Source organism: Arachis duranensis, chromosome 8, assembly GCF_000817695.3.
Source record: "Arachis duranensis cultivar V14167 chromosome 8, aradu.V14167.gnm2.J7QH, whole genome shotgun sequence".
NCBI classification, from domain to species: Eukaryota; Viridiplantae; Streptophyta; class Magnoliopsida; order Fabales; family Fabaceae; genus Arachis; species Arachis duranensis.
Genome location: NC_029779.3, coordinates 16,379,652 through 16,393,904, shown reverse-complemented (window position 1 = coordinate 16,393,904; position 14,253 = coordinate 16,379,652). Strand labels below are relative to the sequence as shown.

Genomic DNA, 14,253 nt, shown 5'->3' with positions numbered 1-14,253 from the left:
ATCCACAATTGGACTACATTGAAGTTAAATGAAACTTTTTTGGATTCAAATAGGACATTTTAAACTTTAAGGACCAAAACAAGATTACGCTCAAACGTAAGGGACCAATTTAGCACTTTATCCTTTAAATTTTAAATTCTAAATTTTAAAAGTGTTGTGTTAATGGCTAATATTGACCAAAAAAATATTAGACCCTGACGTTGCAGGTAATGATATACACAAACACAAATTTTTTGGTGCCCATAAGTTTAGTGTTGAATTTGTCGAATTTATTTTTTTTGATAAATTTTAAATATTTAAAAATTATTTATTTTTATATTTTTTTAAATTAAATATTAATATTTATCATTTTTTAATAAATTAGACAACTATATATTTTTTAATAAATTAGACAACTATATATAAGCACCATAAAAAGCACAGTACAAAAATATGGGCAAAGAGTGTCACTTCCATAACCATAACATGGGGCCTTACTGCCAGTTACCATTGGCCCAGGTCACGACTCACGAGTGATGATGACTCTGTGGTTGCTTCAGTAACCAGTAGTCTGAGGTTGTTTTTGCACTATGAACTTTTTCTCACTACAACTCTACAAGTGATTCCCGAGTCCCTAGTCTTTGTCATGGTGGACCTTTCTTCACAGTGGAGAAAATTCTATGGCTCCTTCTCTTCAGAACTGGTCATGAAAATATGTTACAATGCTTATACGTGACATTTTTTAGTCTAACCTTAAGAGGGGTATTGAAGCATCTTTTCTTTTTTATATATAGGGTTATATAAAGATGAAACTCCTCAAGTCAATAATAAAAAACATTGAGAGTTCATGTAAGCTCCATATCATTATTCAATTGGGCCTTTCGTAGCACGATGGAATTTTCTTTCTTCTTTTCTCAATGGCGTGTTTGTTTTCTCTCTTTTATTTCTTTAAATTGCTATTAGTTGTGACGGCTTTCTTGGCTATGCTATGCATATACAATATTTGAGTAAAATTAACACAAGGTGACATGAGAAATCAACGAAAAACTCTACCTTAAATTGTGTTAGCTAGAAGGAATGATCCTTGAAAATTCATGCCCTCTGATGAAAGAACCAACTATACACAAAATCAACCTACCAAGACAACCCCCACCTCCCATCTTTCTTTTTTTTCTTGTTGGGAATGGATGAAGGATCATTTTCCAGCTAACTTCAAATCAAGCTTTTTCTTTTGAAGCTGATGATAGTAAATGATTCAAGGTTGCTGCTTGAACGACAGCAGTTGGGCTTGGTTCCTTGATACGGGATGTCCCGGCTCTTCGAGTGCCATAATTCTTAAAGCGGCGCGAAGGAACTCTAAGAAATCTCACCAGCCTTTTTGAACCCACGAGTAAAACCACGCCAACAATGATAAGCAGCCTGCAGCAAAATGTTTTGGATTAACTTGCTTCTGGTTTAAGAACATGAATATTCACATATTGGGAGAAATAAGAAATACAAGATTATTGATGAGTTATCTATGTAAAGTGATTCAACCTAAACAGAAAAGAAACTTGGACAAGAGATTAACTGAAACAAGAAGTGCTTGTAATAAACAATAAAACTAATGTTAGTTCTAGCAAATGAAATGACGAACTCTGAAAGACCTTGGAATGTAAGGGGGAAAAAAGCACAAAGCAATAAGGCAGACAACTTATATTACCATCCAAGAAGAAGTGCGAAACGAGCTTTTGGGGCCGAAGGGAGTCGCTCGCCTAAAGCAAGCATCCCAGCAAGTACACCAGTCAAAATTGATGCCACAGCTGCACATGTAGAAACTATAATAGCCCTCCCATGCTTTAGGCCGCGTGTCTACATGGTGAATAAAATAAACGTTAGACAGTTATGCAAATCCGAAAATAGCAATGCAACACTTAGACGTGTGTCTAGACATTTTGACTGAAACTAACACTCATAGGTTGAATTCAAATGTCAATTAAGCTTAAAATGTGTAAGCATTTTGCACAAAGTAGATGGCACAAAAGATATCTTCAGAATACCTGGTAGAATAAGCCTGCACCACTAAAGAATACACTGATGATGATGCACATAGGAACCAACAGGCTGGGGAAACCTTGCTCCAGGAATAAAAATCCCATCTTCGAAATTACAGAAGCCATCCTGCATTTAAAGGGTTTACAATGATCAAGTTGTATTTGCTAGCATAACGTAGTAACCCCCAATAGAAACTACCAATTCTAATTGAAACCAAGTCTAGACTTCGCTAATGAAAATTTCAAGATATTTTAGATTCTTAAAAATAAACAGATGATTTTGGTTTCTCTTTTTTATATATATTTAGTTTCTAGAAGAACTTGTATCCTACTATCACCATTATTCTCTAAAAAGTAACAGTATAAACAGAAGGGAAGTAACAGTACCCGAACAGAATTCCAGATTCCAAGCCATATATGATTTCCTCAACAACATCATATTCCATCTGTAAGAATTAAGAATGTAAAGTCATGCATGGGTAAAAATGACAACAAAGATATTTAAATCACCAAAGGGATAGAAGAGGTTATTTTTGATAAAATATCAATTGTAGAAGAGTTCAACATTGTTATCTAAATTAGCAAGTGACTAAATCAAATACTTTGTCTAATGAGGCAATATATAATCTGGATGTCAATGTTTCTCACACTAATATTGCATCAAAATTTAGTTCTATAAATAAAGAAAAAAAAAAACATGTGAATTTGAAGCTTCTAGAAAAGAAAAAGGTAAATTTAAAAGGTAATATCATGATGACAAAAAATAAATTACCATCTCTTGTTCTCTGCGATGACGTTTGCATATACGAAGCCATGCACTAAGTAGTATCTGCATAAGTGTTTCCAACAATTAACATAACGACTACATTTGGAAGCTAGTAATATTACTTTGTTGTGCAGACATCATAACAAAATGCATTTGGAATTTCCAACATACTACAATAATGCCGTCTTGTTGGCTTCGAGGAAATTCAGTGCTTAGTGGAAAAATCATTTCAAACACAAATGTTAAAAATAAGATGATGCATAAGGCAGGGTACCTACAAACAAGATGAAAACGACAAATGCCAGCCACGGTATATGTAAAATGGATAGAGCAGAAGCCTCTTGCTCCTCACCTCCAGCACCAACTCCTAAATTTTGAAAAGCATATCATAGTTAAAATATTGGACATGAATCACATGTGATAAAACAAAACATTTGATGAATTGAATCCACTAACTGATAGCAAACTTAATTTTATCAGCATTCGGATAACATAAATGAGGAATTTGAAACTTACATTACCTATTGTGCCAAAACCTGCCAAGGTAATGCCAACCCAATCAACAACATTCATGACTTCCTTAAGATAAAAATGCGAAAAGATCGAAAGAATGGCCAGTCCACTGCCAGAAACTGGTTGGATAACAGAGACCTATTTGGGAAAACACCACCATATTTTATCAACTTGAGGAACCTCAGAACAGGATTAATAAGAGCATGCATTATACACAACAGTATGGTAATAAGAAATAACCCCCTGAAATTCAGAGTCATACTTTCAATTGAAGAAAACTTCTCTTATAGGTATTGGTATTTTTCACTTACAGGAGCTAGAGAAAGTGCCCTTAACATCAACAGTGCCCCAATTATGTCCATAAGAAAACCTATCAACCAGGTTTTGTTTGAAGCATATGCCTTTATGACCTGCAAAAGCCGAAGAGCAATGTTAATCGCTTTTAATCAGTGACTCCCTGTGGTTGCATAAGCTTGCATGAAAATTTAAACAAGAAAAAAAAAAGGGATCTTGAAATTCAATTCCCTCTGTTCAACTTTTCAGTTTAACCATTCCAAAAGAAACTAACAACGCAAAATTGTAATGTTTTCGAGCTACGGCGAATTGAGAGAGAGAGAAAAAAATGTGCATGCAAATGTTTGAAATGATATTGGTAATGAAAAGGAAAACAGAAGAAAAAAAGGTGAAATTTTGAAAGGGAAGAAAGAAAGGGACCTTGAGCTTGAAAGAGAGAGGGGGGAGAATGAGTGTGCCCTTCTTCTGAAGGATCTTGCCGACGTTGTTGCCGGCGGTGGCAACCACCGTCAAAACAATAGATTCCCACATCTCTCTTCTTCTTCAGCCCTTTTGCCCCTTTTCCTTTCTCTGCTCTCTGCAAAGTGCAAACCTCTCTCTGCTTCGCTTTCTTTCATTGACTTGCCTTATTAATTTATGGATTTAATTTAAGATGAAAACTTAGGTGTACTCTAATGATTTGATTAAATTTTTATTTAATGACTCTTGGTGTAGATTAGAACTAAATTTTCACTTTCAATTAATTACGTTTTTTTAATAAAATATAGACATAGATGTGAATATAAAATTATGAATATAGATATACATTTAATTATGTGTTTAGTCCCTATTCCTATTAGTACCAAAATAGATGTTTTCAATTTTTTTCTTTTTAATTATTGTTGTAAAATATATTTTTTATTATATACTTTTAAAAAAATAAGTGAGAAAACAATTTAATATTATAAAATCATATTTAACTATATTACTTGAAATAAAAAATTAAAAGGATTAATTTCCTATTCGAATAATCATAATTTGGTAATTTCATTTGATTTTTCCCTTTTTAAAAAAAAATTGTTTGTTAAAGAAAAAATAAACTAGTTGAATTACATTTATCTTTCACATTTTTTTGGGTGACTATTTATCTTTCACATTTGATATATATATATAGAATATTGTTACATTACTAGTCAAATTTATTATTTTTTTAATATTTAACTAATATTAAATTCGAAATTCTGATAGTATAAAATAAGATATTGATTTAATAGAATTTAATTTTAAAAATTTTACATAGACACTGAGTTAAAATGTTAAATCATAAATGTAAGATTTTTTCTAAAATAAAATATTTTTTTATGTTTCCAGAAAAATAATTTTAAGATTATATCCCGAAATTCAAATCTTTTTTGAGAGAGGACAACCTCGCCGTATTGCAAATTTTAAATTCTTCAGCTATTAGGAAGCACGCACAAGCACCATTCTTCTGCATGGAAGTGTCACACACAATTGAACAACTCATTTTTTCTGAGTTTTTAAGAGTAGATATTCTAACAAAACTAATGTAAAACACTGTAAAAGTATAAAAATATAATATCATTCTTTTATACGATTTGTTTTTGTGTACTCTTTAAATGGAGATGACCATAGTATCATTGCTGTTATCACTGGCGGTATTGAAGAAGCTATATTTATTATCTATCCAATATTCATCAACTCTTCAACTTCTTTTGTCACCTAAATCAAACTAGATTTTGTTAGAATTAAGAGTTTTAGTCATAATATATCTTCTTCTCAAATTAGAAGCACAGAAGCCTTGAAATTCATTGTACGTTTTTTGTCAAAAAATAAAATTGGATTTTAGGATATATTACCATAATTATTTTTCAGTGGAAATAAATTTTTTTTATTTTATTCAAAAAAAAATCCGTTAAATTGAGGACAAAATTAAAAAGTTCTTTTTTAAAAAAATAAAATATTTTTTATTCATTTGTTTATTCTAAGAAAATAGAAGAGAAAATAAGAATGTAAATTTTTTTTGTCAATAGGAATGTGTTTGATTTGTGTTTTTATTTTTTATTTTTTATTTTTAGTATCTTTTGTTTTTAAAATTTTATAGAAAAAAACAAAAAACAAAAAATAAAAATAAAAATAAAATTTTATTGTTTTCACTATTTTTTGTTTTTCTTTTACAAAATTTAAAAAATTAAAAAATTAAAAATTAAAAAAAAACACAAATCAAACACACCTAAATTATTATTTTACCTTTTTTGCTTTGAAAAGAAAATAAAGATTAGAATTATAAATTCATCCCGTATACGTTTTAAAAGATAAATATATCTATTTAAAAAATATAAGACTCTAACTACTATACAAATTCTTATGAGTATTTTTATTGCACTATCCTAAAAATGAGATTAATTATATTATGGTTATTATTTGTTAAATCTAAAATTTTCAATTTATTTTGAAATAAAAATTTACTTATATATTATATTATTTTTAAAATAAAATATTTTAATCAAAATGTCATTAAAAAGATACCGACATCTAATCAAATGCGAGATTTTCATTTGATTTAGTTCGATTTTATTATGCATGACATGAATGATATATTGAATATTATGTTTCATGTAACATATTAGGAACGAAATCGCTAACTGGCTACGACAAGTGGAATTTCAATTGGTAGAAAATACTGGAAACTGCTAATGGTTAGCATGCATGGAAAAGCACTATCACCCTATTATTTGCTCTTCAAACTCTACAAAAAATTTGAAACAAAAAATTTAATCATAAAAAATTAATAAAAATAATAAAAAATAAAAAATAAATTCTATTTTTTGTTAGTGTTATCATATTTTTTATTAAAATAAACATAAAATATATTAATTCAGTATTTTAAGATACATTATCTTTATCTATGTCTTTTCTATTAAACATAATTTTATGTCTTGTATTCCTGTTTAAATGTCTTGTCTCTGAAAATAAACGTACTCTTATTTCTTAATTTTAAGTGACGAGGCACACAAAGTCACAAACTTTAGCCCCAAAGTGGCCATGACATTTTTGCTTGTTTGGTAAGGATTAAAGAAATGGTGGGATTTTTAAGTGTCACGCTATTTTCTTGAATATTTTTTTTCCGTAAAAAAATAAAGAAATGGTCTTATTTACATTATCATTTTTCTTGCCTATTTATGTTGTATTCTGTCCCAATCTATTGTTTACTAGTTACTTCTATATTTTTAGAGAAAAAAATAAATAAGTTTTTGACTTTTTGTCCTGATTTTTTTTAAATTGATGAGTGAGAGGATAGTTTCAAAAACTGGACAAATAAGTCTGTCTCCCTCAAAATTATATCGTTTCGCGTTCAATTTTAAGTATTAAATTAATTGTGCTTTTTCGTATAGGCTGGTGGTGAAAAATTCTACCTGCATCAACAATGGCTACCAATGAAACATCATCAACCTTAAGAAGAAGCGCTAGTGGAGTAAAACAAGAAAATTCAGCTTCAAGCTCAATTCCGTGTGTTGTGCACGCTGGAGACCTAAACGACGGTGTCGCCCCGAGATACTTCTGTGGAGTTTATGCAATAATTTATATGTCAAGGACGATTAGCAACGCGAACAGAATCTTCTTGATTTGCCCATTCTATAAGGTAAGATAAAAAATTTGGGAATCTTGATTTGAAATGGTTTTAGATAGTACATAATTTTGGAGATTTTGGCGGGAAAAAGCAACCGCTTTGCAAGTTTTTTTTTGGGTGATGAACATCTTGCTAGAATTAGAAGCAACAGTTGCATCTCTGATAAAAGACATTTGGGTGAAAAAGATGTTGAAGTTGTTGAAGAGGAAGAGAAATTGGATCATAGGATGGCTGTTCTGGAGGAGGTTACTGCTTTAGAGAAGAAAAAAATCCATTAACTTATTGTATTGGTATAATTGTATGTGTTGTTTGTATTGCTTTTTATGTATGTAGTGCTTGAAAAATGAATTCTAGATATCAGAATAGAAAAATGAATTTTGTTCTAGATTTTTGTTATGTATTGAAACATGCCATTTAGGTAATTTATGTATCTTGTAATCTAAATTCAATTCAAGTTATGATATCAGTATGCGGTTAAAGTTATGTTTTCAATATCTAAAAAAATATTGAAACTTTTGAAGAAAATAGGCTTAAAAGTTACATACATAAACACATAACATAGATCAAAAGTTATATAAATAAGTTTGCCACAGTCAAATTTCTTAAAAGCTGTCCAAAAAGAACAAGTCTCTCAAAGTGTATAGTTTTATGAAGCTTAACCTCACAAAAGTAAACCTCAAACACATAACAAGTTTGCCTCAGTCAAGTTTCCTAAAAACTATTACAAAGTATAGTGGGATATCCAAGATAATATAGTTCTTCACTTCTTTGGATTAATGGAGGGTGAATTAGGGATAAATTTAAACAATCTAGTTATAGCTGTGCTTGCTACTGCCAATGTCTCCTTGGTAACTGCTACTTGGTCCTTGGATGACTTGAGATAGTTGTGGACCAAGTAGAATACTTTGAGATTGAGGGAGAGACACTTATTTGTCTAGTTTTTTAAACTACTATTCCATTCATCAATTCATTTATGCGCCCGTGATGTCAGATCATCAAAATGGGAGTTATATCAGACTTTGTTGTTGGATTTGATGAAGACATTTGCACGGAGAGACTCATCCGTCCAAATTTTATAAAGTTTAGAAATTTAAAAATATTTTCAAACGGTTAAAAACAAAAATATTTATAGGACAAAAAATCAAGAAACCTATTTATCATTTTCTCATATTTTTAAAATGAGATAGAAGTCTAGATGCCCTTAACAACAATACAAATGATTAATAATTAAGAGGAATCAGAATCACAGTATTGGCACAATAGAAAAGAATAGTCTTTTGAGTTCAACTCTGTTTCATGAACTAGAAACACTTATAAATAGAAAATTATTACTATTTTGATTTTATTGTATAACAAGTATTTTATAAACACCACAAGATGTCTTTTGAAAGTTGTCTATCAAATTTAGGTGCAGTCGACTTTACGTGAAGTTGATAATTTAACTGGTTTGACTAAATTTTCATCTAACAATACTCGGCTATCAACTTTACGTAAAGTTGACTGTATTTGAGTTTTCAGCTACGATCTATTTAGCTGAAAGCAAAACCTGCCTAAATATGCATTCAATAGGTCAATTTCATAAGGTGAAGCACCTTCTGGAAACCACGTTGAAGTAATGGTAAAAACTAACAAGATTCAAAAGGCATAATCGGAAAGTAGAAACAGAATTAAGAAGGTTACAGATTACAGAACACTTCGATAAACGGAAAGATATATTCTGATCCCTCAGCATCCAACATGATTTAACAGGCTATCTAACATATCAACAAAACCGATCATAACCCATTAATTAGTGATGAATGATGATTAATCTGAAAGTTCTTAAAATTTGTATACAGAACTTTAAGCAACACAAACAATAACATTTAACAGTACCTACCAACCATAAACAACCTTGGAGTACTTGTTCTTAAGCCACCTAAAACTGTTTCTGAGGGAACGTTTGACCTTTCCTTCCACAGAATACATCTTATAGCTAGCAACCCTCTTCTTCCTCTGAAGTTCAGGATCACCAAAGCTCCAAGACTTGGAAATAGAACCTGAAATGCTTTTCCCTTTCTTCAGCTTCAAGTCCCTATTATTAACACCAGCTTGAGTTTGAACATATGAAACACTATAGCTCCTGAAATCATGAGGAAGAGGTCTAGGTGCACCATAGTAGCTATCTATCTGCATCCTTTCCCCATTTGCATAGGATCTTGATCTCTGAAAGTCCCCCATTAAAATTCTGCAGATAAAAAAAGAAGCGAGGATTGAAGAAAGGTTTGTTTTTTTATATCTTGAAAGACCAAGACTTTATGGAACCCAAAAAATGTTATCATAATTTTGAGGAACAGTGGTTATGTGGGGTCCAATGAAGACTAGAGGAGGCTAGGAGCTGGTCTTCTATGTTGATGGCTGCAAGCAAAGTTTTAACTTTGAATTTTTTTTCTAGATTTTTATGTGCTGCTAATTCCATACATTGTTATTGAAATAAGCTTAGAAAGAAAAAAAAAAATGTGACAGATAATTAAAGATAAATAATTCAATCAAATTGAATAATAAACAATTCTTGGCGTGTATAGTGGGGAACCATTATTGTTGAATGGGGAAGCTTTTAAAATTCTTGAGGATTTTTCTTTTTTGACTTAGACAAAAGGCGTATTTTTTGTATTTTTGAGACTATGGACAAGGATTATATAGGACAACCTTTTTCACAGGCTCAAGACAATAAACAACCTTAAAATTCATTTTTAACGGGTCCGGTTTTCATTCATCATAGTTTTTTTACTTTTTTTTAGTGAAACAACTAAAAAAGTAGAATTTGGATCTTCTAAAATTTGAATTTCACTTTAGAGAGTAAAGTGTGATCTTCTACCTTTAAATAATTTTTCTTTCATATTTATTCTTGGTCATATCTATGAAATCAATGGTGAGAGATCACACTTTACTCTTTAAAGTAAAATTCAAAGTTTAGAAGATTCAAATCCAAGAAAGTAAGCACCCATCAAACCAACTTGAGTTCGTCTCCCATGGTGTTTTTGGGAAGAAGATTGAGATATAGAGATTAAAAAACAAAGATCAGATAAAGATTAAATTAAATTTTTATATTGTATTTAGTGTAAAATATATTGAATTGAGTTATTTTTTAGTATTATATTTAGTTTAATCGAGACTGAAAAATATTTAAAATTTAAAAAGTTAACTGAGAGTATTTTCGATAAAAAATATTACTAAAATTTTAGTTTTCATTTCTAAAAATTTCAACTTTTTGGAAGTATTAAAAAGATTGAAATTTTGTATCTGAGACTAAAATTTTAGTCTTTGATAACCAAATACAGTAATCAATCTTCCATTCTATTCCGTCTTATTCCTAGTCTACAAAAACAAATACAACCTAATTGACTTAAATAAATTTATAGTTTCTTTTAAATATTCATTTTTTCTTTTAAATCTTATAAAAAAATGGTTTTGGTATAATAAAATATAAAAATTTACTTTATTAACTGCAGTAAATTTAATGTACTGTATTGTTGTGTTAGTATTCAATCCATTACATCAACATTTAACAAAATAAACTAACGAAAAATATTATAATAAAAATATTTTAAATTTAAGTGGATCAAAAAAGAAAATTATAGAGATAAAAAATATTTAAATTATTCTAATTTTATTAAATAAGAGTAAATTATTATCATAATGAGAGGACAAAATTTCAAACTTTAATACTACACATTCAAATCTTTTTGTTAATGGTTCAATTCAGGATGCTAGGACAAGGCGGTTTACACTTGATAATTATTATCATAAGTTCATAATCATAATGATCGTTACGCCATTGATTAATCACGTCCAGGCTGTGGTCTTTAGACCACAGAATGGTTCTAACTTCTAACTACTAAGAGTTGACACACTGTAAGTGATTAACGTATAGATTACTACTGATTTTCACACTAATGAGAAAGTCCAAATAGCAGGTATAAATGATAAAAGGCTATAAAAGCAGGACATTTCCAATATAAAATTATAAAATTTCAACTTTACACAACCATCCCTGATATGTTTAAACAAAACTTATATGAACAGAATTACAGAATATTCAAATCCAATAAGGCTAACACCAGATATACAAATAAAACCCCAACAAAAATTTTGCAATACAAGCAAAAACTAGGAAGAATGCTCATTTCTCTTCAAATCTTGCTACAAAAGAAGGGCCCTAGATCATGAAAAACTAAGTAAAGACTGCAGCATCCATACTGAAAGCAAAACTGATGAAGCATTAATCAAATCACAGGAGATCAGCAACATTGGCTGGAAGCTCCTCAACCACCACATTGTAAAACTTCTGTATGTCAAGCAGCATCTTTTCAACCTCCCTTGTCACAAAATTGATGGCAACACCCTTTCTTCCAAACCGACCGCTTCGACCAATCCTATGGAGATAGTTCTCTGGCTGAGTAGGAAGGTCGTAATTAATCACAAGTGAGACTTGCTGAACATCAATACCACGGGCCAAAAGATCTGTGGTAATGAGAACACGAGAGGACCCGGAACGGAATTCTCTCATGATGATATCTCTTGTATTCTGGTCCATATCTCCATGGGTGGCCGAAACAGTGTGATCACGGCTGCGCATCTTGTCTGTCAACCAATCTACCTTGCGTCTGGTGTTGACAAAGATAACACTCTGGGTAATGGCCAGAGTTTCGTAAAGATCACAAAGTGTCTCAAGCTTCCATTCCTCCTTCTCAACATTGACAAAAAATTGCTTGATACCCTCCAAGGTGAGCTCATCACGTTTCACAAGAATCCTCACAGGCTTATTCATAAATTTTCTTGTGATCTCCAAGGCTTCCGGAGGCATTGTGGCAGAGAAAAGCCCGACCTGTATCTTAGGTGGCAGGAGCTGAAAAATATCATAGATCTGGATGGGAGGAAAAGGGAAAAGAAAGGCAATGTTCAGAAAAAAACTTTGAAGTACTTAATATGTTTCCTATTGGATATGCAGATAATACCAATGCTAACCAAAACATATAATTCTTAAAATGGAATTTGGCAAGCAATAGATCTTCTCACCCATGAAAACATGAAACAAATAGGAAAATTAGTTTCAAATAACAATACTGGCTGAAAGTTTTCATCATTTGACAGATAAAAGGATGATACATGAAAGGAAAGGGAAGCAAAGACACTGAAAGGCAGTAACAATGTTTCAGCAGCCACCTCATTACAGCTAAAAATGTGACAATAATACAAATAAAATCACTGAATAGTATTCTTATGACAAAATCTTCCTCTGCAACATCACATCAATAGAACAAAGCAATTAAAGAGAGCATCATATGAAAGTAAGTGAACCTGATCCTTGAAACCTTTAGAGAGCATCTCATCTGCCTCATCTAACACAAACATTCTAATGCTATCAGGGCGCAAATATTGTCTTCGCAGCATGTCAAATACACGACCAGGGGTACCAACTACAACATGGACACCACTTTCAAGGATACGTTTATCTTCACGAACGAGGGTCCCACCCACACAAGTATGAACCTTAACCCCAAGATAGTCACCTAATGCTCGCATGACCTTCTCAATTTGTTGTGCAAGTTCACGAGTGGGAGCAAGAACCAGAGCCTGGCATTCAACTAAGCTGTAATCAAGCTGCTGCAAGATACCAGAGCAAAACGTAGCAGTTTTTCCAGTTCCAGATTGTGCTTGCTGAATTACATCAAGTCCCCTGATGAAAGGCACAATCCCCCTTTGCTGAATTGCAGAGGGCTTCTCAAAACCTTTCCAGAAGTTGCACAACATCATCAAGAATGCACAGATCCACATAAATAGAAAGCAATACAAACTAGCATTCCCAAGCAGAGTTTAGAATTAAATTACACTAATGCAATAATCTACATACCATATGCATAAATACCCCTTAGAAGGTTCTCCTGCAATCCCATAGCATCGAAGCTGTCATAGACTTCGTCATAAGATGTAAAGAATTCCTGTCCATCATCTCCTAGTCTGTCCCATCAACATACCAAACCGAGAATGAGCACATAAATATGGCCATCGCAATAATGCATTACTTATAACAACAATAACGAGACTATGAAGAAACTAAAATAATATATCTCATATCTGGCAAAAGAAACGAACAACATACAACTCATTCATCTTAGCATCAAATTGACGAGCATCAAATTGTGATCCTTCTGGTGCCAACTCCGCCATGATTGCAAACTAGAAAGAAAAATATACATAATACATTAGCTCATTTTGCATTCTTTGGAAATTAAGATATCAACAATACTTCATGAATTCTAATATGCCAACCACAGTGCACAACATAACTACACTAAATCTTGAAACTATAGAGAAAATGAATAATCTGATTCATACTAAGGCGAGCAACATGGATCTAAAGCTGGAAGAAACAACTCAAAAAAGCTATATTAGCTGAGTGTTACTTTAATCGAGGTTAATATTAAGTTATAAAATGTAAAAATCTAGAAAAAAAAATTATCGCATAGTGAGAACTGCCACAACATAAATTGATCTGAGCAAAGAGAGATGGAAATCTGTAACAGAAACTAGAAATTGATGAGATGTGAAGTGTAGCAGCAGTGAGATGCAGCTTTTAAATTGCAATAAATCATAATTAAGTTCAAAGTTGAAACCTTTTGAGGGTGAAGATGGAGGTTCGGATAATGAAATAGCAACTAGTGAAGAAAAAGAGTGTGTGTTGGGATTTGAAGAAATGGTTGGATGTTATCTTGAAGGATGGTGGTATTGGCAACGAAACGACGGCGTAGAACACAGAAACGCAGCTGCTGCTGAGCGGTGAGAGAAAATCAGAATAAGTTGAGGCGTTTGGTTGTTTGGAGGGAAGGAAATAGAGAGGAGGGAAGGGAGAGAAAGAAAGCGGAGTAAAAGTTGAATTTCTCTTTCTCTTTTTGTGTTGCTTGGATGGCAAGAAATTGAAAAAGAACAAAATTGAATAATGATTTTTCTTTTTTTTCCCTTTTTTTTTAGTGACGTGTGAGATATAAAAAACAACTATG

The 14,253-nt window shown here is 31.6% G+C and overlaps 3 protein-coding genes across 4 annotated transcripts; all 3 read right to left on the bottom strand.

Moving 5' to 3' along the window:
• Positions 1-418: 418 nt before the first annotated feature.
• On the bottom strand, positions 419-4,203 carry LOC107461225 (probable magnesium transporter NIPA9). 2 transcript variants are annotated; one of them, XR_008001970.1, is made up of 10 exons: positions 4,006-4,192; positions 3,603-3,701; positions 3,300-3,429; positions 3,057-3,145; positions 2,785-2,841; positions 2,400-2,458; positions 2,019-2,139; positions 1,682-1,830; positions 1,033-1,398; positions 419-679 (listed from the first exon to the last, which is right to left on the bottom strand). XR_008001970.1 is itself a non-coding variant. In XM_016079707.3 (9 exons), the coding sequence occupies exons 1-9, from the start codon at positions 4,114-4,116 to the stop codon at positions 1,197-1,199; spliced, it is 1,017 nt and encodes a 338-aa protein (XP_015935193.1). In that variant the 5' UTR covers positions 4,117-4,203; the 3' UTR covers positions 1,016-1,196. The 2 variants fall into 2 exon arrangements, 1 of the variants encoding a protein (XP_015935193.1); XM_016079707.3 differs by lacking the exon at positions 419-679 and having other exon boundaries at positions 1,016-1,398; positions 4,006-4,203.
• Positions 4,204-8,858: 4,655 nt separating this feature from the next.
• LOC107461244 (uncharacterized) lies at positions 8,859-9,606 on the bottom strand. The gene has a single exon (XM_016079727.3). It carries the CDS (start codon positions 9,431-9,433, stop codon positions 9,089-9,091), a length of 345 nt encoding a protein of 114 aa, XP_015935213.1. The 5' UTR covers positions 9,434-9,606; the 3' UTR covers positions 8,859-9,088.
• A 1,611-nt stretch (positions 9,607-11,217) lies between these two features.
• Positions 11,218-14,094, bottom strand: LOC107461228 (eukaryotic initiation factor 4A-10). The gene is made up of 5 exons (XM_016079710.3): positions 13,870-14,094; positions 13,356-13,432; positions 13,107-13,213; positions 12,554-12,984; positions 11,218-12,119 (listed from the first exon to the last, which is right to left on the bottom strand). Exons 2-5 carry the CDS (start codon positions 13,421-13,423, stop codon positions 11,484-11,486), a joined length of 1,242 nt encoding a protein of 413 aa, XP_015935196.1. The 5' UTR covers positions 13,424-13,432; positions 13,870-14,094; the 3' UTR covers positions 11,218-11,483.
• Positions 14,095-14,253: the final 159 nt, after the last annotated feature.